The 26,583-nt window shown below is 45.1% G+C and overlaps 1 protein-coding gene across 2 annotated transcripts in view; it reads left to right on the top strand.

Moving 5' to 3' along the window:
• Window positions 1-1,442: 1,442 nt before the first annotated feature.
• Window positions 1,443-26,583, top strand: part of osgin2 (oxidative stress induced growth inhibitor family member 2) — a 35,417-nt gene continuing 10,276 nt past the window's right edge. The window contains exons 1-6 of one of the 2 annotated variants that reach the window (XM_085992701.1): window positions 1,443-1,736; window positions 3,765-4,038; window positions 4,726-4,943; window positions 17,469-17,631; window positions 21,442-21,578; window positions 22,264-22,455. In XM_085992701.1, coding sequence (XP_085848827.1) covers window positions 17,565-17,631; window positions 21,442-21,578; window positions 22,264-22,455 — 396 coding nt within the window. In that variant the 5' untranslated portion in view covers window positions 1,443-1,736; window positions 3,765-4,038; window positions 4,726-4,943; window positions 17,469-17,564. Of the gene's footprint in view, window positions 4,039-4,725; window positions 4,944-17,468; window positions 17,632-21,441; window positions 21,579-22,263; window positions 22,456-26,583 lie in introns of both variants that reach the window. The other variant, XM_085992703.1, reaches the window with a different exon arrangement.

Genomic DNA, 26,583 nt, shown 5'->3' with positions numbered 1-26,583 from the left:
GTCCAAGTACAGAAATCACTAAAAGGTGGTGGACAGGTAGAAAAAATAATTTAAAAGGCTAATGGAACGTTGGTCTTTTTCTCAAGAGGGCTGGAATACAATGAGGTGGAAGTTATGTTACAGCTGTACAGAGCTCTGGTTAGACCCCATCTGGAGTATTGCATTCAGTTCTGAGCACCACACTTCAGGAAGGCTATATTGGCCTTGGAGGAGATGCAGTGCTGATTCACCAGAATTATACCAGGGCTAAAAGGGTTAAGTTATGAGGACAGGTTGCATAGACTAGGTTTGTATTCTCTTGAATATAGAAGATTAAGGGATGATCTAATTGAAGTATTTAAGATTTGATAGGTAGATTGAGAGAAAATACTTCCTCTGGTGGGAGAGTCCAGAACAAAGGGGAATAGCTTAAAATTAGAGCTCGGCCATGCAGAGGTGATGTCAGAAAGTACTTCTTCACACAAAGGGTAGTGGAAATCTGCAACTCTCTCCCCCAAAAAGTTGTTGAAGCTAGGTCAATTGAAAATTTCAAAACTGAGATTGATAGATTTTTGTTAGGCAAGGGTATTAAGGATTACAGAACCAAGGCAGGTACCCATATGTAAATTTGCTACCCATATGTAATACTTACACATTAAAACAACAGTACCAGGAAACTTTGGTTTATCTGGAGGTTATATGTCCGGAATACTCGATCTAACGGCAAAAATCAGGAGCCGTTTTCTATAAGTTTTTTTTAGTTCTCGTTGCTTTTTTTTACCCCAGTCAGGCACTGCAAGGTCTGTAGCTATAGCAACAGCTTCAGCTAGAGACGCTTGCAGCTGCAGCCGACTGTTTAGAAGCTGTTGCTAAGCAACAGTGTTTGTTGTCAGATGCGGAGATGAAAACCTCCGTATGCTTCAACATTAACTTTGTATGTCCGGCAGTTTTAATAGATCGGCAACAGCTCGGTCCCGTCGGTGCCGGATATCACAAAGTTTCCTGTAGTTGTTACAACTCTTGATTTTTGCACCATCAAGCTCACACAAATGACTGAGACTATTAATAACTCTTGTCTTGTACTGATATTCCAAAGTAAGATCTACACAACATTCAAAACTTAGCCCTTGCACGGGATAATTAATCATTACTATTTTATAGAAGGGTTTATTTGTTTATTGTTTCAGAAACTTAAAAAACCCAGAGATGGTGAAGCAGGAGGATATGTCTGCACAAGCTTTATATGAAAAAAAGGCTTTAGTCCCACTTTAATCCAACCAGAGGCACTGATTAAATAGAGGATATCACACTGACAGCATTGTATTAATTGGATTATCACATGATTATGATGCTCATATTAGCACCAGCCAATGAAGCCTTGTGTACTTTTAATTGTGATGCTAATGGAGTACACTGATTGTGCTGTCCAATCACATTACTGTTAAGTAGGGGATGGTTGAGCTCAGTGCACACACCCAAGCACATGCATGCATGAATACTGTTACTGAGATTCTGCACTTGGGGACGGAGTTGCAGCGAAGCAAGACTTATACCCATCATTCCAAATCTTCCCAAACCCTGAGGCCAGGGCACTGGGGACTCTCAGCAGGATTCCCACCACCAAGAGGGAGCCTGCCAGTGTGGGGGTGACACTGCTGCTGCAGCAGAAAAGCTGGTGAGGGATCTTAAAGAATTTCCCCAAATAGCAGACCAGGTGTATCACTGAATGCCTCAGTTGAAACCAAGGCCTTCAGCAGGTAAGTGTTGGGGGTCAGACTTGAGGGAGAGGAGGATGCTACAATACCCTCTCTCTTCATGGGGCGACTCGGAGCCTTTAGCGACACTTCCCAGGGCCGACCACCACCTTCCGCATGGTGACCCTTGGAAGCAGCGGTAACACAGGCCCCACTGCACCCCTGCAGCCATTTACATGTGGCATGCACCGAAGGAGAGAGGCCAGAGGAAATTTTGGTGGGGGTGGAGGGAGGCAATTGGCCTATCCACTTGCATTTTCTTTCATTCTGTCATGATTTTGGGTGAGATCATGCAGGAGAATTACAGCCTACATATCACGTAAGCACTTATGTTGCAGCAGGTTGTGCAGGTTTTCATTAGATGAAATTAAGGATAATGGAGTAAAATTCCACTTCTACACTTGCCAGCCCACAATTTTCGATGCATTAAAGTGAATCTTGAAAATAGATCCTCATAGTTAAGTACTTGTATATAAGGTGACCAATGTATAAGGTGAGCCCCTTACTTTCTAGCAAAAAACTCTGAACAAAATCAATGGCACAATTAAAAGGTCATATTAACTCCCCAAAAAGCAAGAAATTTGATTCTAATTTGCTAAAATTGATAAGGAGCAGGCAACCAGAGTGACAGTAATATCTGCAACAATGACTCATGTTAAAGATAACTCCCCCACCACATACACTGTTACTTGGTTCAGTGTCACCTGAGTCAGAAGATTGTGAGTTACAGCCCCACTCCAGGACTTAAACACATCACTTCAGCTTACATTTTAGCGTGATACTGAGAGAGTACTGTATTGTCAGAGGTGCTGTCTTTTGAATGAGATGGTAATCCATAGGCCCATCAGCCCTCTCAGGTGGACGTAAAAGATCTTACGAGGCTATTTGAAGAAGAGTTCTTTTGGTGCCTTAGTCAACACTTGTCCCTCAACCAACTCCACCAAAACATTTACTGGTTGTTTATTTCACGTGCAGTCTGTGGGACCTAGATGCACAAAATTAGCTGCCATGTTTGCCTACATAACAACGGTGACCACATGTCAAAAGTACTTAATTGGCTGTGAAGCACTTTGAGATGCCCTTAAGACCTGAAAGGCCCTGCTTAAATGTAAGTTATTTTCTCATCATTGACCCAAATTTCTAGTCCTGTACATGAATATATACAGTACTCCTCTCTAGTCCTCTGTACATATTACCATTACACCCTCTGTAAACTTAAACTCATCCAAAACTCTGTTGCCGTTATCCTAACTCGCACCAAATCTCGTTCACCCATCAGCCCTGTGCTCGCTGACCCACATTGGCTCCCAATCCGGCAACACCTCAATTTTAACATTTTCATCCTTGTGTTCAAATCCCTCCATGAGCTCGCCCCTTCCCTAGCTCTGTAACCCACTCTAGCCCTACAACCCTCTGAGATCTCTGCGCTCCTCCATTTCTGGTCACTTGTGCATCCCTGATTTTCTCTGCTGCACTATTGGCAGCCATGCCTTCAGCTACCTAGGTCCTAAGTACTGAAATTTTCTCCCTAAACCTCTCCGCTTCTCTACCACTCTCCTTTAAGATACTCCTTAAAACCTACCTCTTTGACCAAGCTTTTGGTCACCTGTCCTAATATGTCTTTCTGCAGCTAGGTGTCAAATTTTGTTTGATAATTGCTCCTGTGAAGCGCCTTGGGACGTTTTACTTTGTGAAAGGTGCAATATAAATATAAGTTGTTGTTGTTTGTGCAGGTTGGAAGGAGGGGTTATTGGTATACTTCCCAGGTCTCAAAAGTACAAGTTCCTCAAATGGGACCCAACAGCCCAGTTACCAAATGCCACCTTCAGATTACTTATCAAAAAGGGTGTCCTGGGCTAGGACCCACCACCGGTTGGAGCTCCCAATCAAACATTGATTCTATGCCAACACTCTGGCTCACTTGAAAGCAGTTGTACGTCGGAATTTCTTCATTATTTAATTTGATATCTAGGGCACTGGTGTTGAAATGTTCATGAAGTTTCTTGACTTTGGGTCGAATATTTTAAATAGTGTGATCTGCAGAAATTACATCAGAACTCCGCCTCCAGCCGTGTCACACTGGCAGGGGGAGCAGAAAACTCGGAAAAAAGGCTTCAGATTTCTTCGTGCACGAACCCTGCTGGGTCCAGGTCATCTCCTTGCGGGCAGGCAGAATAAGGTCTCCTCCCTGCAGGATCGGCTGAGTTTAATCCCTGGCCAGGCGGGTATACCTTGTGCAAGGGCTGGAGCAGAGGACGTGTCCTGAGCTTCATCATCGACAGTACAAGAAATCAAATTCGATCAGGTCAGTTTAATCACCTTACTGCAAACTTTTAATTGCTTAATGCCTGTACTGCCATTTGTAGCTTTAATTCTGCAGAAGCTATTTAGTTGATTATTTTGCATGACAGATGTTTCAGGATAATAGTAAATATTAATATAGGTTTTATATGTATTTAGTACGATCATTTAGATTCGATTTAGTTAATGTAAAAAAAAGTAGAATACTTGTTTTCCTAGATCATAGACAGTGACATAAAGAAAGGGGACCCTGGGTCTGGCGCCTCCTCCCCTTTCAATCAGGACGCAATCGTGGGACCTCCTGTAATAAGCAGGTGAATGCTGCAGCCGGCGACTAAAGTCTGAGACACAGACCCACACCACCCTAGCGGATTTAATGTGTCAATACTCGTGTGAAGTTTCTGTAAAGATTACTTGCCTAAAAAATATTTATATTCTGATTTTAAATCTTAAAAGTTTGTGCACTGAAATGCTTTTAATATTAACAGACTGTAAACTTATTTTTGTGACTTTCTAATTGTGATCGAATTAGTGCTGAGATATACACTAAAATAAACAAAGCATATTTCCCTTCCTTCCCTTCCCCCATTTTATTTTCCTCTTTCTATCCTTATTCTGTATTTCAAGCGTACTTTTACATTATTTTAAATATGCCCAATTCTAACCTATACTTTCCTTACTTTTCATCCAGTGCCTTCCAATTCGAAAAAATAGCCTCTGATTGGCTGCAAAGGAATCGTCAAGATTGTTTTACAACCAGTCTAATGATTTGATATTGCTGCATAGTCTCAACCAACCTTTGATGTGACTTCCAAGCGGAGAAACCGAGCTCACAACAGAATGAGTCACTTGGTCTTCAGTTCCTGTGGTCTGATTATGTTTTGGACAGGATAACTCACCAGCCTAGCAGTAAGTGTTAAAGTAATACGAGAGAAATGGCCAGTGCAAATACTGTTTCTCAATTATTCTGTTCTTTATATTAGCAATGACAAATTGTATCAATATACAGTTATGCTGCTGCAGTCATCAAAGGGTTAACTTGGGTAATGACCATCTTGAAGCTAGGCTTTAATAATGCTGCATCAGTTCTAATTCACATTGCATTTCCAGCCAATCAAAACGACATAACAACAACTTGCATTTATATAGCACCTTTACCGTATTAAAAAGTCCCAAGGCGCTTCACAGGAGTATTATAAGACAAAAAATTGACACCGAGCCACATAAGGAGAAATTAGGGCAGGTGACCAAAAGCTTGGTCAAAGAGATAGGTTTTAAGAAACATCATAAAGGAGGAAAGAGAAGTAGCGAGGCGGAGAGGTTTAGGCAGGGAATTCCAGAGCTTAGGGCCTAGGCAACAGAAGGTACGGCCACCAATGGTTGAGCGATTATAATCAGAGATGCTCAAGAGGGCAGAATTAGAGGAGCGCAGATATCTCAGGGGGGGTTGTGGGGCTGAAGGAGATTACAGAGATAGGAAGAGGCGAGGCCATGGAGGGATTTGAAAACAAGGATGAGAATTTTGAAATCGAGGCGTTGCTTAACCGAGAGCCAGTGTAGGTCAGCGAGCACAGGGATGATGGGTGAATGGGATTTGGTGCGAGTTAGGACACAGGCAGCTGAGTTTTGGATCACAAGTTTATGTAGGGTAGAATGTGGGAGGCCAGCCAGGAGTGTGTTGGAATAGTCAAGTCTAGAGGTAACAAGGCATGGATGAGGGTTTCAGCAGCGGATGAGCTGAGGCAGGGGTGGAGACGGGTGATGTTATGGAGGTAGAAACAGGCGTTCTTAGTTATGCTGCGGATAAGTGGTCGGAAGCTCATTTCAGGGTCAAATATGACACCAAGGTTGCGAACAGTGTGATTCAGCCTCAGGCAGATGTTAGGGAGAGGGATGGAGTCAGTGGCATGGGAACAGAGTTTGTGGCGGGGACCGAAAACAATGGCTTCGGTCTTCCCAATATTTAATTGGAGAAAATTTCTGCTAATCCAGAACTGGATGACAAGCATTCTGACAATTTAGAGACCGTGGAGGGGTTGAGAGAAGTGGTAGTGAAGTAGAGCTGGGTGTCGTCAGCGTACATGTGGAAACTGATGCTATGTTTTTGGATGATGTCGCCAAGCGGCAACATATAGATGAGAAATAGAAGGGGGCCAAGGATAGATCCTTGGGGGACACCAGAGATAACGATGCGGGAGCATATTGCCCATCCTCATCACCACCTCTAGGCAAACCTATTCTATTTACAGAACTAGCGAGAAAGTAGGACAAAATCTGTAAAGCAGGAGCCCCAGAACAATATTTCAGTAGGTGTCACAGTGCAGGACTATACAAGATAATTGGTAGCACAGATAAAAGAATTGCTGAACACATGGACACATGATAAAAAAAGGTTTATTGTTAGTACACAATGAGAGCTTGAAATGATGAACTATGCAGATTTAGGCAATGATAAAAATAACTGAGTGCCAGAGAATCATACTGCTAAGTACTTTCAATCCATTTTCATGTGAGCGTTAATAATCCTAAATATGTGACCTTCAGCATTGTGTACAAACCCGGATGATCAAATGGCTTAGTCTTGAGACACCGTGAGCTTTATTACTTATATCACAGACGCTATCCATTGTTTTTAACTTCCATCATTCCTGGCCAATTGGGAACACCTGTGCAGCAGTGTAATTGTTGTTAATTGTCACTAGCTTGCTAGAGCAACCATGTTCTGCAGGCAAGTAATAGCTGGAACTATCCAATTGGATACAGGGAACTGTTTGAGACCCAACAGGTTACACATTTCAAACACTTAAACCTCAGTTTAATGGCTCCTAAAAAAATCCTTCTCCCTTGAAAATTTGGATTTATATAGCACCTTATCACATCTCTCAGAAATGTCTCAAAGTGTTTCACACACAGTTTGTTTGCAGTGCGCTGATTGTTATTATGTAATCAAATGTGGCACCTACAAACAGGAATAAGATGAATGACCAGTTCATCTATTTTGGTGATGGTGATGGAGGGAAGAATGTTGGCCAGGACACTAACACAGCTTCTGTTTCTTTTCATATAGTGTCATGAAATCTTCACCTTCCATTTAAACTGGCACACAGATCATGGTTTAATATCTCAGAGATGATTTTATAAGTTTGTGCCATTGATAGGGTCCTTGCCTGTTTGCAACACATACTGGAAAGTCAGATACAAGGGGCTCGATTTTAATAGCCCTGAGGAGGTGGGTTTGGAGGCGGGTCAGCAGCGAAAATCGGAAAAAATGGCTTCAGACTGCCAACTCACCCCCATCCCGCCCCCACCCGATTTTCGTGAGTGTCGAGTCAGCCGCTCCCAAACTGACCCGACTGGAACCGGTGGGACAGGTAGTTAAAGCAGTTAAGAGCCTGTTAACTGCCTTGCTAATCCTATTTTGATAGTGGTTTCCCATTTTCGTGCCTCTGGCTCCTGTTTCCCATCTTGTCAGAAACATGCCAGCTGCAAGGAGATGAGTTTCTCGAGGACATGATTTGTAGTCATTGGTGGAGCACTTTAAAAGCGCTCCTGTAACATGGCTGACATTCAAATGCAACAACCTTGTTGTTGGAGGTTTGGGATAAGATTTTGCAAATCTACTGACCTTGACATTTAAGCTGACAGCCATTTGCAGTGTGACCTGATAGGAATAATTTCAGGCCACTTCTAGTGTGCGCTTGCAAGCTTCTTGCTTCAAGTGAAATCTATAGCTACGGGATGGGAAACATTTATATCCTCTCATCCTGGTCGTCAGATTTGGAGGAAGAGCAGCCGCGGCAGCACCACAACCAGCCACAACAGCAGCACCAGCACCAGGAGTGCCAACCTCCTCCTCACCCACCTGATGATACACAAGGCGGAGGGCCTCAGCGCAGGGCTGCACCTTGCCGCAGGAGATACCCCCAACACAGGATTTACTGAGCAGCAGTGCCAAATGAGGCTGAGACTTTCGAGAGACGTAGTCACTGACATCTGCGCAATGCTGCACCAACACCTGGAGCCCAGAGGAGCGTGTGGACACTCCTTACCAGTGGCTGTCAAAAGTCACCACCGCACTCAACCTCTTTGCTTAGGGCTTCTTCCAGGGATCAGCTGCAGACATCAGCAGCATCTCCCAGTCAGCCGCACACACCTGCATCACACAGGTCACTGATGCTCTCTTTGCAAAGGCCCACAATTATATCCACTTCTCCACAGATGGCCCAAGTGTGATGGCGCGTGCGATTGGCTTTGCCAATATGGCTGGCTTGCCAATGGTGCAGGGCGTTATTGACTGCACACATGTAGCCATTAGGGCTCCTCCCTATCACAACCCAGCTGTATTTGTCAACTGCAAGGGATTCCACTCCCTGAAAGTCCAGCTGGTGTGTAACCACAGGAAGATCATCATGCATGTTTGCGCAAAGTACCCTGGCAGTTGCCATGACTCCTTTATCCTGCGCCAGTCTACTGTGCCTCAGCTCTTCCATCCGCCAAACCAACTTTCAGGATGGCTTCTTGGCGACAAGGGCTATCCCCTGAAAAAGTGACTTATGACACCGATGAGGAGGCCATCAAACGATGCTGAGGAGAGGTACAATGTGAGCCACATATCCACCAAAAGCATCATCGAGCAAACCATCGGCTTGCTCAAAATGCGCTTCCGATGCCTAGCCAGATCTGGAGGAGCCTTGCAGTATGCACCAGCCAGGGTGTCCAGAATCGGCATGGTCTGCTGTGCCCTGCACAAGATCGCACAGCAGCGCGGCTTACCGCTGCCTGAGGAACAAGTGTTTCAGCGCACAGCCTCCTCGGAGGAAGAGGACGAGGAAGAGGATGAGGAGAAGGACGGGGAGTGACGCTTTGCAGGGCCGGATGTGGCCATTCCAGCAGCAGGCAAACACATTGCTGGCTGTCAGGCAAGGGATGCACTCATCCATGCTAGATTCGCGTAAGCTTATGCTTCAACCACAGGTGGCTGGCACATGGAGATGAATATAAGTCCGACATCCTCAAAAACCCCAGGCATCATCTGTCTACTAAAGCGCTCAGTGTCACCACCAACATTCTACATGGAATTCACCCTGAGCCCTCACTCTTGAACTTCCATTTCCCAGAACACAGAGGCCACACTTTAGATGATCTCAGCAGATCATTAAACCTTTTTCGACACTGAACCCATGTGCATCTGCACACAGACCTCAAACTCACCTCCTCAGCAATTTGCAGCCAAGCAGCCTTGGTTTGCTGAGGAGGCCTCCTCCTTCCGTTTCCAGGGAAGACGACCTCCTGATGTCCTCTAACTCCCTCCACAAGAGCATGGAGGGAGCCCTCATTGAACTTGGGTGCAGCCTTAGTTTTTGGGGCTGCCATTACTGCAGCAGCCTGCACTTATAAAAGAAAAAAGCATGAATTTTACTAAGCTGATTGGAACACACCTGGCATATTTTTCATTTCTTAGTCACATACTACATCGATAGATAAAAAAATCATAAATGTCTTTCTGGAATAATATGACCAGCAATTTCATTCAATTATTTGTGATCACACCAGCTGCTGTCAACTCCCCTTTCTAGATAATACAGCACCAAGCCATTCCAGTTACATTTTTTGCAAAGGGGACATGGCCCCTATAGTAATTTGGGATGTTATGATTAAGGTTATCCACCAGGTGGTGCTGTAGCCAATGCTGCTGCTAAGGTCAGGGGTTGCTTCCTGTTATGGTCAGGGGTTAGCTTCCTGCTAAGGCCAGCAAAGGTGCAATGCCTGGAAGCAGGCCTGCCTGGTTGTCTCGCAGTCGTTCAATAAAGTACTCGTCTTAATCCTCATACCTCGCCTCTTCGAGTTCCTTCTCTCACTACATGGATTTATCACATTTGGCGACGAGGTAAAACAGGACCCTGAATAAGAGAAGTCTGCCAGGACGTTTAAACAACAAAATCACGAGCTGCAGTTAGCTACCAGTTAGAAGAGAGCATGGCTGCCACGGTAGGAACGGTCTCCGCTTTTGATATTCAAGCACAAACTTGGGAGGAATACTGTGAAGTGTTGGGTTATTTTCTCGAAGCAAATGAAATAAATGATGCCGGAAAAAGGAAAGCCATTCTGCTTAGTTCAGTGGGAAGCCAAACCTACAGTTTGATGAAGAACCTGCTCAGTCCTGAAAAGCCTGGAGACAAATCATTTGTTGAATTAGTGGCTGTGCTAAAAGAACATTTCAACCCTAAGCCTAGTGAGATTGTACAGCGGTTCAAGTTTAATTCAAGGAACAGGAAAGAGGAAGAGAGTGTAATGGACTATGTAGCGGTGTTGCGTAAATTGGCACAAGATTGCAATTATGGGAACAACCTGAAGGAAATGCTGAGAGATAGGCTAGTTTGCGGAATAATGGACGACCAAATGCAGCGCAGATTATTATCCGAGACTGGGCTTACTTATGAAAAAGCATTGGAACTTGCTCAAGCCATAGAGACAGCGAACCGAGATGTAAAAGAAATACAGGGTTCAGACAGGGCTAATGCTACGCAAGTTGCAGGTCAGGTTGTTGTGCACAAGTTGAACATGTGTCAGAAACCACAACGTGAGCATGTGAAGGCATGTTATAGATGCAAGGGCGATCACCTGGCGAGTGAATGCCGGTTTCTGGAGGAAAAGTGCTACAAGTGTGGGAAACAAGGACACATAAAACGAGCTTGCAGGGCGAAATCACCTGTGGAGGAATCCAAACCAAAAGGGGGAGGACAGCAAAACCAAGGGAGAGAAGTGAAAAAACATGGAGCACACCACATCAGCAGGGAAGCTGAGGAAGAAGAGGACATGCTCATAATGTATGGCATGTTAGAGAACATTGCAACTGACAGTAAATGACTCTAAGGTGAACTTTGAAGTGAATACAGGGTGCAGCGTGATCATAATGAACAAGGCAGAGTACTCAAAATTGTGGAACCGTGCAAAAGTTCCAGATTTAAAGCCTTGCTCCCTGCATCTTAAAACATATAGAGGTGAATGAGTAGTGACATTAGGTACAGCTAAGGTAACTGTGCAACAGAGTGACACAGTGGAACAGCTACCTGTAGTTATAGTATCGGGTACCGGACCAAACCTGTTAGGTCGGGGCTGGATAAAATAACTTAAATTAGACTGGGGAGCAGTACATCAAATAGATGCGGGCAAACAGTTGACTTTGCAAGAAGTGTTGAGTGAACATGAGAATGTGTTCAAGGAGGAACTTGGCACATTTAATGGCCCCCCAGCTAAGATTTATGTAGACAAGGAGGCACCGCCAAGGTTTTTTAAACAACGACCTGTGCCTTATGCCATAAAGCCAAAGGTAGAGGCTGAGCTTGACCATCTATTGAGAGAGAACATACTGGAGCCAGTGAAATGTGCGGAATGGGCAGCTCCCATAGTACCTGTTTTAAAACCGGACAATTCGGTAAGACTCTGTGGAGACTATAAATTGACAGTCAATCGGGTGTCCAAACTAGAGCAGTATCCGAATCCCAAAACAGAGGATCTCTTTGCAAACCTGGCTGGAGGAAAGAAATTCACAAAGTTGGATATGAGTCATGCCTACTTGCAGATTACACTGGATGACGAATCAAAGAAGTATGTCACCATAAATACACACAAGGGCTTGTTTACATATAACCGCTTACCGTTTGGTGTCTCATCTAGTCCAGCTATCTTCCAGAGGAAAATCGAAGGTGTACTGCAAGGGATTCCACATGTTTCCATCTATCTGGATGAAATTCTGGTGACAGGACGAACCGACCAGGAGCATCGGAGCACTCCGAGAGAGGTACTACAGAGATTGGAGAGGGCAGGGTTCCGGCTCAAGAGGAGTAAGTGCACTTTCCTGGGGAATGAGGCAGTGTTCCTGGGACACAGAGTGGACGCCACCTGGCTCCATCCACTCAAGGAGAAGGTACAAGCACTGCAGGACGCCCCTGCTCCTATAAATGTGGCTGAGTTAAAAGCTTACCTGGGGCTGCTGAACTATTATAACAGGTTTTTACCAAACATCTCAACTATGTTAGCACCTCTTCACAAACTGCTGCGCAAGGAGACACAGTGGCAGTGGGGAGAGGAGCAGGGGGTTTAATTTGAACAGTCCAAGAAACTGATGCTGTCGTCGGATGTGCTGGTTCACTACAATGCAGAGAAAGACATCATTCTCTCTTGTGATGCTTCACCTTACGGGGTGGGGGCAGTTCTTTCACACTGCATGGAAGATGGAACTGAAAGACCAATAGGGTTTATGTCCCGAACTCTAACACCAGCGGAAAAAAACTATTCCCAGTTAGACAAAGAGGGGTTAGCAGTAATGTTTGGGTTACAGAGGTTCCACAAGTACATATATGGCAGGAAGTTCACCATCTGCACCAATCACAAACCTCTTATCTCTCTTTTCAATGAAATGAAAGCAGTTCCACAGATGGTGTCACCCCGGATCCAGACGTGGGCCGTGACGTTGAGGGCATATGAGTATGTCATCGTCTACAAGGCGGGCAAGTACCATGGGAACGCAGATGCCTTGAGCCGTCTTCCACTGCCAGGCACACCTATCCATGCAGCTCCAGAGGACAGAGTGTTGATGTTGGAGGACACTGACACAGCACTTGTGACTGCAGAGCAAGTAAGAACATGGACAGGTAAAGATCCAGTACTGTCTAGAGATCGAGAATATGTGGTGAGGGGATGGCCACAGCATCCGGAAGGGGCTGACTTCACACCCTACAGTGTCAGGAAAACAGAGCTGAGTGTGCAGGATGGTTGCATGTTGTGGGGAGCACGAGTGATTATTCCACAGCCAGCATGACAGTCTATTGTAGAGCAACTACATCAGTGTCATCCTGGGGTCTCGCGTATGAAAGCCTTGGCTAGGAGTTACTTGTGGTGGCCAAAGCTAGATGAGGAGATAGAAAATCTAGTCAAGACATGCAGCACTTGTCAGGAACACCGGAAGGCACCAGCAGCGGCTCCTCTCCACCCCTGGGAGTGGCTGGATAAACCATGGAGAAGATTGCACTTAGATTATGCGGGTCCATTCATGGGGAAGATGTTCCTCATAATCATTGCTGCACATTCCAAATGGATGGATGTTTATCCTGTAAATTCTGCTTCCGCCACTACTACTATAGACTGCCTGCGTTGGAGCTTCAGTAATCAAGGGCTAACAGAGATCGTGTTAAGTGACAATGCCACTTGTTTTGTGAGTACAGAGACAAAAGAGTTCTTGAGAAAAAATGGCATAGTGCAGGTGACCTCGGTCCCATATCATCCGTCCTCAAATGGACTTGCGGAGAGAGCCGTACAAACATTTAAAGAGATGATGAAAAAAAGTGCAGAAGGGAGTTTAGCAGCCAAAGTGTCATGGGTTCTGTTCAGCTACAGAATAATGCCTCAATCCACCACAGGACTCTCTCCTGCTGAGATGTTATTAGGTCATAGACTACGCTCCACTCTTGACCTTGTCCACCCAGACCTAAAAAGGAAAATGGAAAACAGACAAAACAAACAAAAAGAGAACCATGACAAAAGAACAAACAGCCGAAGTTTTGGAGAAGGAGATGCGGTCCTTACCAGGAATTTCAGTTATGGACCTAAGTGGATTCCTGGCTTCATAGACTCAATGACCGGTCCCGTAACATACAAGGTCATGTTGGGTGATGGTAGGGTAGTACGCAGACATGTAGATCAGATACTTACCAGACAAGGGGAAATTGAAATGAAGGTTCCAGATGCAGTGGCTGAGGACAGGGTTGCCCCCAGTTATCCAAGTGCATCTGTGATGCCACCACCAGGGACAGAGACAATTTCACAGGAACCCATTCATCAAGAGGAAACCATCGTTGCAGAGTCAGATACTCCAAGCACTGCTCAGGAGCAGCTGGTGGCTTCACCACAAACAAGCAGGGACTTTACTGTCAGACGTTCACAAAGGACTCGCAAGCCACCAGAGAGATTGATACTGACCTGTTAGATTCATCAAGTATGGAACATGGTGAATGGAGACTTCTTATGTGACCCTTAGGAATGGTTGTTTGTTAAGAAATTCATACTGAAATCTTAAGGGTGGAGGGATATAGTAATCTGGGATGTTATGATTAAGGTTATCCACCAGGTGGTGCTGTAGCCAATGCTGCTGCTAAGGTCAGGGGTTAGCTTCCTGCTAAGGCCAGCAAAGGTGCAATGCCTGGAAGCAGGCCTGCCTGGTTGTCTCGCAGTCGTTCAATAAAGTACTCGTCTTAATCCTCATACCTCGCCTCTTCGAGTTCCTTCTCTCACTACATGGATTTATCACAGCCCCTTTAAATTTTTACTCCAAAAACGCATCATCAGAGGCGAGAATCTGACATGCTCCAAGCAATTGCCTGGAGGGACCCGCACGTCGGCCGTAAGGAGGCCAATTGAGCAAAAATCAGAACTGCGGGCCGGCGGCATCCGGGAGCGGGTCCGAAAGCTGCCAAGCAGTGGGCCCGCCCTCAACCCGCCTCTTCTATAAAAATTGAGCCCAAAGTGACATTATTTAAACTCTGAAGAGAACTGAGAATATTGAAAATCTAAAATAAAAACAAAATTGCTGATGGTAAAGGGATATACCTGAAATGTTAACCTATTTTTTCTTTCAGCTGTTGATCAAGCCACTATTAGTGAAGATAAGCATTTCTAACTGTCCTTTAAAAGCTAAAATAGATTTTAAAAGCTGCTTTAATTTTTCCTCTTCTCACGTGAAGACAGTTCCACAAGTAAGATGTGCTTGCACTAAAGAGGGTACATAGGAGGTTTACGAGGATGTTGCCAGGACTGGGGAATTTTAGCTATGTGGAAGGATTAAATAGGCTGGGGTTGTTTTCTTTGGAACAGGAGGCTGAGGGGAGATTTAATTGAGATATATAAAATTATGAGGGGCTTAGATAGGGTGGATAAGAAGCACCTATTTCCCATAGCAGAGAGGTCAATAACCAGGGGGCATAGATTTAAAGTAATTGATAGAAGGACTAGAGGGGAGTTGAGGAGAGCTTTTTTCACTCAGAGGGTGGTGGGGGTCTGGAACTCACTGCCTGAAAGGGTGGTAGATGCAGAAACCCTCATCGCATTTAAAAAGTGCTTGGATATGCACTTGAAGTGCTGTAACCTGCAAGGCTATGGACCAAGACCTGGAAAGTGGGATTAGGCTGGATAGCTCATTTTCGGCCAGCACAGACATGATGGGCTGAATGGCCTCCTTCTGTGCTGTAAATTTCTACGATTCTAAGTAACAGCAACCCACTGGTACCTCATTCAAGTGTTCTTCACCTGTGAGCCTAGCCAGTGAGTACTTATGCATGAGAGGCATCACACCCAGGTCTAATCCAGTCCTCACCCAATACCCATACACACACATAGGAACATTAGGCACAGGAGTAGGACATTCAGACCCTCAAGCCTGCTCCGCCATTCAATTAGATCATGGCTGATCTGTACCTCAACTCCATTTACCTGCCTTTGCTCCATATCCTTTGATACCCCTACCTAACAAAAATATATCAATCTGTCTTGAAAGCTCATACTTTTACAGCTTGGATCACTGCATAGTGATTGGAATTAGTAACTCGTCCCTAGTGTAACTCCCTATCCTGCATTATGACTATACAGTTCGCCTAACACACAACAGCTACCTTGCACAAATCTAATGTCCCATCTTCTGCTTTCACACCCTCACACCCTCACTTCTATTACTTCACCTCACCTATGCCACTTGCCACATACTCTTTAATTGCCAGCCTTACCTTCATTTACTTATCTCTTTGCAGGAGAAATTGCTGCACAATGACTGCCAAAAGCAGGCCACCAAAAGGGGCTTTCCCATCTTTAAACCCCTCACCCCCCCTTCAAGGACAAGGCCAGGCAGCTTGCGGGTAGGCACGCAGCTCTTGCCCTGGGAAATGCTGAAGTTGGCATCCTGCCAGTGTGTGGTTACTGACTGAACACCTGCACTGTTGCCCTGGCATCCATGTGAAGCACCTCACAAACAGAACCTACCACCCCATTCTCTGTCTCCTCAATCCAAAGTGGCTGATGGTCACTCATTCTTAGGTTCAACTCTCCTTTCACGCAGATCCACCACAGCAGCAGGTAGCACAAGAGGAGGATGAGGATGCTGAAGAGGATGATGAGGACCAGGCCACCCAGGATTCGCAACTGCATGATTATGCTGTCCCTCAGGACAGCAGCACATGCCATGTCTCCAGCTGACCCCCTCAGAGCACCATGCCAGTGAAACAGGAGCACCCTCCAGAGATGCAGCCAACAACGGCTCCATGCCAGGAGCCATCTGTCATGGGATGTGAGCCATTGGTCCCATGTCCCTTCTGTGTAGGACACGGAGCCAACCATCTCCTGCGACCCTGCTTTCAGGTGACGCCAAGAAGAAGCATGAGAATAGGTGCCCATAGGGAATACCATGCCTCCTGCTGAGTATCCTTGACTTTGGGTGAGGTGGAGGATTGGCCGTGTCCGAAATGCCATCACTCTGACCCTCTGGGAAGCAGTCAGAAATGAGTACAGATGTCTGTAGGCAGAATGCAAAAAAAAACCTTTGTTTCATACCATTAGCGATCTTCAATAAAAGATCTGCAGGCTCTTCTCTGTCAGGATCTCCTCACTTCCACCTTTCACAGCTGTTACTTACAGCTGCTGCACCTAATACAAACAGGTGTACCTTACCCCCGAGTGCACTAGCTGGGTAAGTCCAGGAAACTCTCATCTACATCACCACTGGCTGACAGGCAGCGAATGTGAATGAGGCCAATGGCGACTAGTGGACGGATTGCAGAATGGCTCTTCAATCACAAGGAAACTTGAGGGAAGCCATTTAAAGGTGCACAAGTGGCGGAAATGACTTCCCCATTAGTTTCCTCGCTGAAAAAAATTACCAACGGCATTCGATGCTGGAAATGTCCAGGAAATTCAACCCCTATGTCTTGTAAGGGATCACATTGTTTTTCTGCCCGCTACTGCTCTAGGAAACAAGTTGATAACTGTTATTTAGTGCTCCATTACCTAGGTGAACTGAGAAGCGCTAAAACTCAGCCAATCTGCTCAGGAAAGTCTGAAAAATCTGATGCTGGGACCTTAGTTCATGACATTGGTTGAAAAGCCAAAAATCTATTAATAAATACTGGGTGGCTCTTTCTCCTCTTTTAATATTAAGGCGATCACTTTCGTTCTGTTCCATTTATCACCTTGGGCTACATTCAACTGAAAGCATTGACTTTTGTAACAAAGATATATTGTGAATATATATTAATTCTAATTATTGTTTAATTGCACTTTTTGTTAAAACAAACTTCCTTTGACACTGAAAGTTTGCACGTGTGCTTAAAAGACTAGCTTACCTTAGAGAGAAAAATACATGGTAATTAAAGCACCTTATTTACTTTCACTTAGTCTGAACCACAACAGAATTGAGACTTAAGAAGCTTGAGCGTGGAAAATGAAACCATAGAAGAGGTACTGCCCAGTTATTCTTCCAGCAAGATTGCGATGCCATTACTGGAAGAAACCACTCTCCTTGGAGACCTCTCATTAAATGTACCTGTCATAATTATAGGTAAGTTCCCCCCTGCCTTTTTGCCACATTCCCAAATATTTATAATCATTATGAATCCCAGCACAAGCACAATTCACAAGTAACTGGATACAGATGTGAGTATATATACAGGATAGGATTTTTATTTTTAATTTGCCAAGCAATAGTTTAACACCAGCACTCCTGCTGTTTATTGGCCTTCATGTTAAGAGATCTGTTGGAATACCTGAGTTTCTTGATCACTATATTGAGAACATCTAACCTAATTGGAATATATGCCATTTTTGCTGAAACATTTTTTAAAGTGTCCCAACTGTGAAGAATTACTCGGTCATTTATCTCATTGCTGTTTGTGGGACCTTGCTGTGTGCAGATTGGCTGCTACATTTTACCACAGCAGTAACTGTACTTAAAAAGTAATTCATTAGCTGTGAATCTCTTGAAGGTGTAAAAGGTGTTATCTGAATGCATACATTCTTAGGTATCAGTCTTGGTTCAGTGGTAGCACTCTCGTCCCTGAGTCAGAACATCGTGGGTTTCCAACCCAACTCCAGAGACTTGACCACATAATCTAGGCTGACACCTTAGTGCAGAACTGAAAGATTGCTGTACTGTTAGAGGTGCCGTCTTTCAGAGGAAATGTTGAACCGAGGCCCCATCTGCTCTCTCAGGTGGACATAAAAAAATCCCATGGCACTATTGGAAGAAGAGCAGGGGGGTTGTTTGTCGGATCTTATGCGTATATTGGCTTCTGCGTTTCCCTACATTACAACAGTGACTACATTTCAAAATTACTTCATTGGCTGTAAAGTGCATTTGGATGTCCTGAGGTTGCGAAAGGTGCTATTTAAATGTAAGTCCTTTCTTTTAGTATCAGTAGAGGTAGTGTCACTATCGTTCACAATTTTTTGTCGTTCTTATCTGAGGAAGGGAGCATGAGTCAAACATTTTGCATTGTCGTTGCTATTAATAATCTGTTATTAATAAACCTGCTCTATAGTTTATAATTTTTATATATTTTGAATATTTTTAAGGCAGAGGTAGATAGATTCTTGGTAAGCAAGGGGGTGAAAAGTTATCGGGGGTAGGCGGAAATGTGGAGTAATCGGATCAGTCATGATCTTATTGAATGGCGGAGCAGGCTCGAAGGGCCGAGTGGCCTACTCCTGCTCCTAATTCGTATGTTCGTATGTATGTAACCTAAACCATTCTCTGGCAGAATCTTTAGTCTATCACTTTTCAATTATCAAGATCATGTGAGAACTCGTGCTCCTATTGGAGAAACAACAGAACGCTTACTAGATGGTTTTCTCCTGTTAACCCAATATGCTAAATATAGTAACAAGGGCTTCTGTTTGAGCCTCTAGGCAATGCTACAATACCAGATGTTGTGGGGGGTCATTTTAACCTAACCCGTGTGGCGGGAAAATTATAGGATCGAATCAGCTGCTCGTTTTAGACTCTACCTGATTTTAATTTCCATTGACATCAATGGAAAGTGAAATCAGGTGAGGTGTACAACAGGTAGTCGATATGAACCAGTCAGTTTCCTGCCAGGCGGATTAGATACCCCCAGAAACTGGATTATTGTATGATTCTAAAAAAGGATATAAGCATCAACTGCAATGACACGAATTTTCTCTGCAAGGATTCTATGTGAATCATTTTCAAAAATGGCAGGTTGTTTGGGGTTGAATTTTAAATAGTTATGTAGCTTCTTTGGGGGTTATTTTGACTTTGGGTGATAGTGTAAACCTTGACTTCAGTGGAAATGGACATCAAGATAGATGTATAATGGGTTGCTGATCCGATATTGCCCATTTTACACAATCGCCCAAAGACCGCCTTTGTCAGTTGAAAATAAGCCACACTAAACACTTCTTGTATTTTCGTTTATTCTTCTATTCCTTCATACATTTGGTTCTGCCAGGTTTCTACACTCCTCTAATTGAAGTGGGATCTTTAGGATCATAATTTTGGCTACTGTACTAATTCTTATAGTCGTCCCCACCACTTTTAAAATGGGCTGTCACTTCTATTGGCCAAAAAGGGATAACTAGTATTCATTTGCAGTAAAATCAATTTCATAGTTGTCGGTTATAGCGTCTTAAGTACTTAGTTTATTTTGGGCAGAAACAGCTGTGCTGACTCACTGGTTCGCTCAACCAGGCAATATTCAGCTCATTAGACTGGCACAAGCCACTGTTACCACCTTAGATCAAATTGGAACAGGTGTGTTAGCTGCACAGTAATTAAAGAATGAATAAAACAACCAGTATTAAAGCAGTGGAGCTACAAACACAGGCACCGCTTTCAATTGATGTTCATGCAAATGGATAATGTACATGAAATACAGAACCTCCAAGATTTCAACTGTTCTTTGAGATCAAAGATTAACATGGTACAAGACTACTACCAATAGCCAAATGACTGCATGAGCTAATGAATTTTAAGTGTTTGTTTAATTTAATTATTTTCCCCTTTTGGTCAGATAACTACTCCAGAAAATAAGAAGCTACATCAATGGTCTAAATTCAGTAGCTTTTTGAAACGATACCTAGTCTTGATGCAGTCTCAGGTGCAATGTTATGTTGCAGTCATGGGGCACAGTTCTTTAAATTATTGTCAATTCTTTGGTAGAAAATGTCAAACCTACATTCAAAATGGGAAAGGCATAACCAGGAGCACATTAACTATTACCAGAAGTATAGAGTCAAATGTAAAGACTGGCTTGACATTTTAAATATAACTGTCGGCTCAAACTCTGTTGTTATCACACGTTATACCGGCCATCGCATATTGCGGATAAATCACGTTTGCACGAATGCGCCCGCTATAAGCGGCGGAGACTGTCTTAACATTTATTTTAATGGATTAAGCCTCAGTTACATGAAAGGCTTAATTATTCTTGCAGTTATACCACAAATAGAAATTTTTAGGTTTATATTGTTATTGTTAATTTCATTCTCTAATTTCACATTTGAGTTATTAAAACCGTCATATATTATTTGAACGTGTAGATTTGGAAAGATTTAAGGGGTCATTTTAACTTACCCGTTTGGTGGAAAACTGAGCAGTTCCCGCCCCCCCATTTCACATTTTGCGCGATTTTACTTTCCATTGACATAGATGGAGAGTAAAGTCACACTAAGTATAAAGTGGGCTGCTTACCAGCACTGGTCAATTACCCATTTTTAAAAACTTATTCGTTCATGGGATGTGGGCATCGCTGGCAAGGCCAGCATTTATTGCCCATCCCTCGTTGCCATTGAGAAGGTGGCGGTGAGCCGCCACCTTGAACCGCTGCAGGCCGTGTGGTGAAGGTACTCCCACAGTGCTGTTAGGGAGGGAGTTCCAGGATTTTGATCCAGCGATGATGAAGGATCGGCGATATACTTCTAAGTCAGGATGGTGTGTGACTTGGAGGGGAACTTGGAGGTGGTGGTGTTCCCATGCGCCTGCTGCCCTTGTCTTTCTAGGTGGAAGAGGTCACGGGTTTGGGAGGTGCTGCTGAAGAAGCCTTGGCGAGTAGCTGCAGTGCATCTTGCAGATGGTATACACTGCAGCCATGGTGCACTGGTGGTGGAGGGAATTAATGTTTAAGGTGGTGGATGGGGTGCCAATCAAGGGGGCTGCTTTGTCCTGGATGCTGTCGAGCTTCTTGAGTGTTGTTGGAGCTGCACTCATCCAGGCAAGTGGAGAGTATTCCATCACACTCCTTACTTGTGCCTTGTAGATGGTAGAACCCATGGGGCGGGTTAAGTTAACATTTTAAATTTGTTTTAGAAACATTATGTTAATATAACAATTTTCTGAAAATTATTAATCCAGGAAATGGTCCCTCTGGGATGTGTCTTTCCTACCTGCTCTCTGGATATAGACCATACATGGCACCAGGAGCTGTACATCCAAACCCAATCCTTCATAACAAGCTGGAAGAAGGAAGGCATTTTTCTGTTGTAGATCAGGTCAGTTGTATTTTCAGCATATTGTGTATTTATGCATTCAATTTTGTTTCTTTTTTACTCAGTATCGCTAAGATTGGCCTTAATTTAAAGAGCTTGTCAAATATACTAAAATACAATCTTCTTTTAATGCATACTTAATTTCTGCTTTGAAATGCCCCAAGTAGTATGGAATGTATAGCATCAGCAAAAGCTTGCATATAAAAGACTCAATTGCAAATAGTATTATTTGTTAAAAATAAGAAACTGTACTTGTGGAATGTTTTAAGGATTTTAGAAAAGAATTCACACTACCTGTGTCAGTTATAAATTTGTTAAGCATGGCAGTACAGCACATTGGAGCACCTACATAGAGTTCATGTTAACTGGTTTCCAAATTCATTCTCAGTCTCAAGAATGCTATTTTGGAGGAGCACTATGGGTGACAAGCACGTCCTCATACAGAGTGAGAGAAAACCAGAAGTCCAGTTATCCCAGGACATATCTCTTGGTGGCTGGCCATAAAATCACTGACAGAGGCATGGAGCAGGTCTCTGGTCCATCTGTCAACTAAGGAAAAGTGTGGGGCATGAGGAGACTGTGGGGCATGAGTATATAATAATCAATGTAAAAGGATAAATGGCTAATAATGGGGTGCTGGTATAAGAAGTATCCTGATGGATGATCGATATATCTTTCCCTTTTTCAGGATTTGGAATACCTATCCGAAGGTCTTGAAGGCAGGTCATCTAACCCTGTTGCACTGCTCTTTGATACCCTTCTTCACCCTGATGCAGACTTTAGGTTTGACTACCCATCAGTCCTACAGTGGAAACTAGAAAAACACAAGAGCATTCCTCATATAGTGCTGGGAAAGGGGCCACCTGGTGGTGCATGGCATGTTAGTATCTTATTTTCAAAGCTACATAATATTTGATAGCATATCGAATGATAATTAGATATACTGAAGTTACTATAATGAATGTGGAAGATATTGCTTAGGTCACAGTGGGAATCTGGAATATAAGAGTAGATTTTATGAATTAGCATTCCCAGCACAGAACTTCACACAACAGGCACAGAAGTAGACAGCGAGAGTTTAGGGATGGAGTTCCAAAGAGCAACTGAAAGCTCTGTCACCAATGGCGGGGCAGGTCGAGGGAGAGATGCACAGGAGTCCAGAAATCGAAGAAGAATAACTTTGGGATGTAAACCTGGAGGACAGTATAGAGATAGAGAAGAGTGGATGGATTTGAAGACAAGGAAGAGGATTTTAAATTGAATGAATTGGGGAAAGGGAGCCAGTGTTGTTATTGAGGATGGAGGTGATGGATAAGCAAGAAGAACATTTGAGTAATCAAGCCTGGGGTGACAAAAGCATGGATAAGGGTTTCAGTGCCAGAAAGGGTAGTATTTCTATTTTTATATTTGAATGTTGTGACAACACCGTATTTGCTTTTGCAACAGCCTCACGGCATTGATTATGGACCTTCAATGATTTGTGATTTATAATCCCCAGGTCCTTCACCCGCTCAGCAATCTTGACCACACAACCCTGCTTGGTATACACATGCGTGGAGTTGCTCCTACCCAGTGCATCATGCTACATTTATCTGTATTAACGGTCTCCAGTCCCCTTGCAGTGAAATGGCTGAATCAATGCAACTTGATTTTTTACAATGGGTCAATGAAAAACTGTCTCAAAAATCTGTAGGCCTTTTACCCCAGCTTAAGTGCTTGGAACAACCCACTGGTTACCTCTGGTGTTGTTCCCACTGAAATATACAGGATCATCAGCTCATTATAATGCCAATGGTAGGTGGCTGCTCCATTACGGAGATATCTTGGCCACCTGTCAGAGAGGGGAGGCCAGGAATATTAATGCGGAGTGTAGGAAAGCTGCTGCCAGTGTGTTCATCAGCCCCCTTTATAAAGGAGCTGCAAATTTGCCAGATAGTTTTAAAGTCTTTAGGGTCCAGGCCATGTCCCATGCCTGGAGCCCCAGGTGGGCCACACAAGCAAGCTTTTAATTCCCTTTCCCCAGCCACACCCCCTCTGACTGTATTTTGGAGATGTGGAGGCTCTGACCCAATCAAGCCTGCATGGAAACTGCTGAGAAAGGCCAGGATCAAAGTATTCAGCCTAATTAACAGCCATTCTGTTGCACTCCCACTGGATTTATGATGGGAGCATGTCAAAAAGGATGCAGAATATTGGTTCCCTGGTTCCCTTCAGTTTCTTGCATCTCTAACCAACAGCTACTATTTCCCACCTTTGATGGGTCCACTCTTAGTCCTTCTTCATCTATCAACATTTTTGGCTGTATTATCTACTCAAACTCAAATGGAACTCTCGTGTATCCTCTACTACTAAAATTCTTCTTTTGTTCTAAATACTTCTTTTCCCTCACAACCCTTAACTCTTTATAAAACCCAAGTTTGCTAAACTTTTAATATTGTTCCCACACCTCTTTCCATTCTACACACTGTTGTTCCTCCTACAACTTGTATTCATGTAATGCCTTTAACATAGTAAAATTGTGGTAAACCACTTTTGTCGTTCACTATCGTTACACTATAGTTATCACTGTTATATCGTTACTCTATGGTTATCACTGTTCACACTGTTGTATCACTATACGAGGTCGCCTCTTGTCACGCTGTTATACCTGGGCTGACCACTGCTGACTCCGCCCATGGCTCCACCTACCTGCCCAGGTATAAAGGTGGTCGACTGGCTGGTATTCCTCCTTGTTGGATCCGATCACCCACGAGGGTGGGCTCTGTTATTTAGCCAATAAAAACCTATAGTTACTTTCTTAACTCGTCGCTTTTCATTGGATGAATTGATAGGTATATCAATTTTATTGGCTAAATTTTAAAATGTCAACACTTGAGCAGTCAAACGACCAGCCAAGCGACCAGCCAGACGCCCAGCTACAACAGCCACAGCAGCCAACCTGGCTGCGAGCCCTCCGACCACCGTACCTGGATCTAAACCCACAGGCAGCAAACTCAGCCCTCGACTTCGAACACTGGCTGAGCTGTTTCGAATCCTACCTGGGAGAATCCGGTGTGCCTCAGAAATCCATGCTAAGAGTTCTGACCGCCCAAGTGAGCCCTAAAGTATTCGCACTCATCCGGGACCTTAAAACATACGAAGCTGCCATCAACCTGCTGAAACAACAGTACCGGAGCCCGGTAAACTCCATGTATGCCAGACACCTCCTAAGATCCCGCCCGCAACAGCCAGGAGAGTTGGTAGATGAATTTTTACGGGCGCTACAAGCACTCGGCAGGGACTGTGACTTTAAAGCGGTATCAGCGGCAGAAAATACTGAAGATAATGTCCGCGATGCCTTCGTGAAAGGCCTGCGGTCCGACTACGCATGGCAAAGACTTCTTGAAGCAAAGGACCTTGACCTGAACACAGCTGCAGCCCTCGCTCGCTCCCTAGAAGTGGCCCATCGGGACCTCGAGGCGTACTCCAGGTACAGTAATTTGCGACCCTGGGACTCGGGACCGACCCCGACCGCGATACCCCTCGCAGCGCCGCCCCTGGGACCTACCTCTGCGTCGGCGTCCCGGACCCGATCGGGACCGCCACCCCCGGTACCGGCTGCGACTTCAGACCCCCGCGATCGGGCCGCCGGCTGCTTCTTCTGCGGCCAGGCGAAACATCCTAGGGCACGCTGCCCAGCGAGAAACGCGACGTGCTCAAGCTGCCTGAAGAAAGGCCACTTTGCTAAGGCCTGCAGAGGCCAACAGAGATCAACAGAGGCCAGCAGTGCCTCATGCGAGTTGTGGGGGCGGCCATCTTCCATCAAGGCCACAGATGCCAGCATCCCCACGTGTGAGTCATGGGGGCGGCCATCTTTGATCCAGGCAACCGACACCAGCAGTGCCTCATGTGAGTTGTGGGGGCAGCCATCTTCTCCGCCATTTTGTCCAACCTCGTGGGCGCCGCCATTTTACCCTCCACGCTCGACCGCCACCTCGCCTCCGGACTCGACCACCGCCTCACCCGCAGACTACGGCAGCTCGCTGAGCCACACACTAGCCTCCGTCACACTGGACCAAGCCCGCCCGCACCACCTGTCCAAGTCCATGATGGACATCAAAGTAAACGGCCGCGCCACGACCTGCCTGTTCGACAGCGGAAGCACGGAGAGTTTCATCCACCCAGACACGGTGAGCCACTACTCCCTCACTGTCCGGCCAACGCGCAACCGGATCTCGATGGCATCGAGGTCCCACGCCACAGACATCAGCGGCTACTGTGTCGTGACCCTGTCGGTTAAGGGCACGGAGTATAAAAATTTTAAACTCCTCGTCCTCCCCCAGCTCTGCGCTGCCGTCCTACTAGGGCTGGACTTCCAATCCCACCTCCAAAGCGTCACTCTAGCATACGGCGGACCCCTCCCCCCCACTCACAGTCGACAACCAGCAGCCTTTAAACCGCCCACCGCGTAACACCTGCGGCCTATCCACCCTCAAGGTCCCGCCACCTTCCCTGTTTGCTAACCTCACCCCCGACTGCAAACCCATCGCTACCAAGAGCAGGCGGTACAGCGCCGGGGACAGAGCCTTCATTAGCTCTGAGGTGCAGCGTCTCCTGAAGGAGGGCATCATCGAGGGGAGCAGCAGCCCCTGGCGTGCCCAGGTCGTGGTCGTTAAGACCGGCAATAAAAACCGCCTGGTCATCGACTACAGCCAGACCATAAACCGGTACACCCAGCTGGACGCATACCCCCTTCCCCGCATATCTGATATGGTCAATCAGATTGCACAATACCGAGTATTCTCTACCATCGACCTTAAGTCGGCCTACCACCAACTCCCTATCCGCCCTGAGGACCGCCAGTATACTGCCTTCGAGGCGAATGGCCGCCTCTACCACTTCCTTAGGGTTCCCTTCGGCGTCACCAACGGGGTTTCGGTCTTCCAAAGGGAGATGGACCAGATGGTTGACCAGAACGGGCTGCACGCCACGTTCCCCTATCTAGATAACGTCACCATCTGCGGCCGCG

Source organism: Somniosus microcephalus, chromosome 7, assembly GCF_052327205.1.
Source record: "Somniosus microcephalus isolate GS21.2 chromosome 7, FLI_Smic_1.0, whole genome shotgun sequence".
In the NCBI taxonomy this organism is placed as follows: Eukaryota; Metazoa; Chordata; class Chondrichthyes; order Squaliformes; family Somniosidae; genus Somniosus; species Somniosus microcephalus.
The sequence above is the reverse complement of the archived record's forward strand: the minus strand, read 5'-3'. Positions and strand labels throughout refer to the sequence as shown.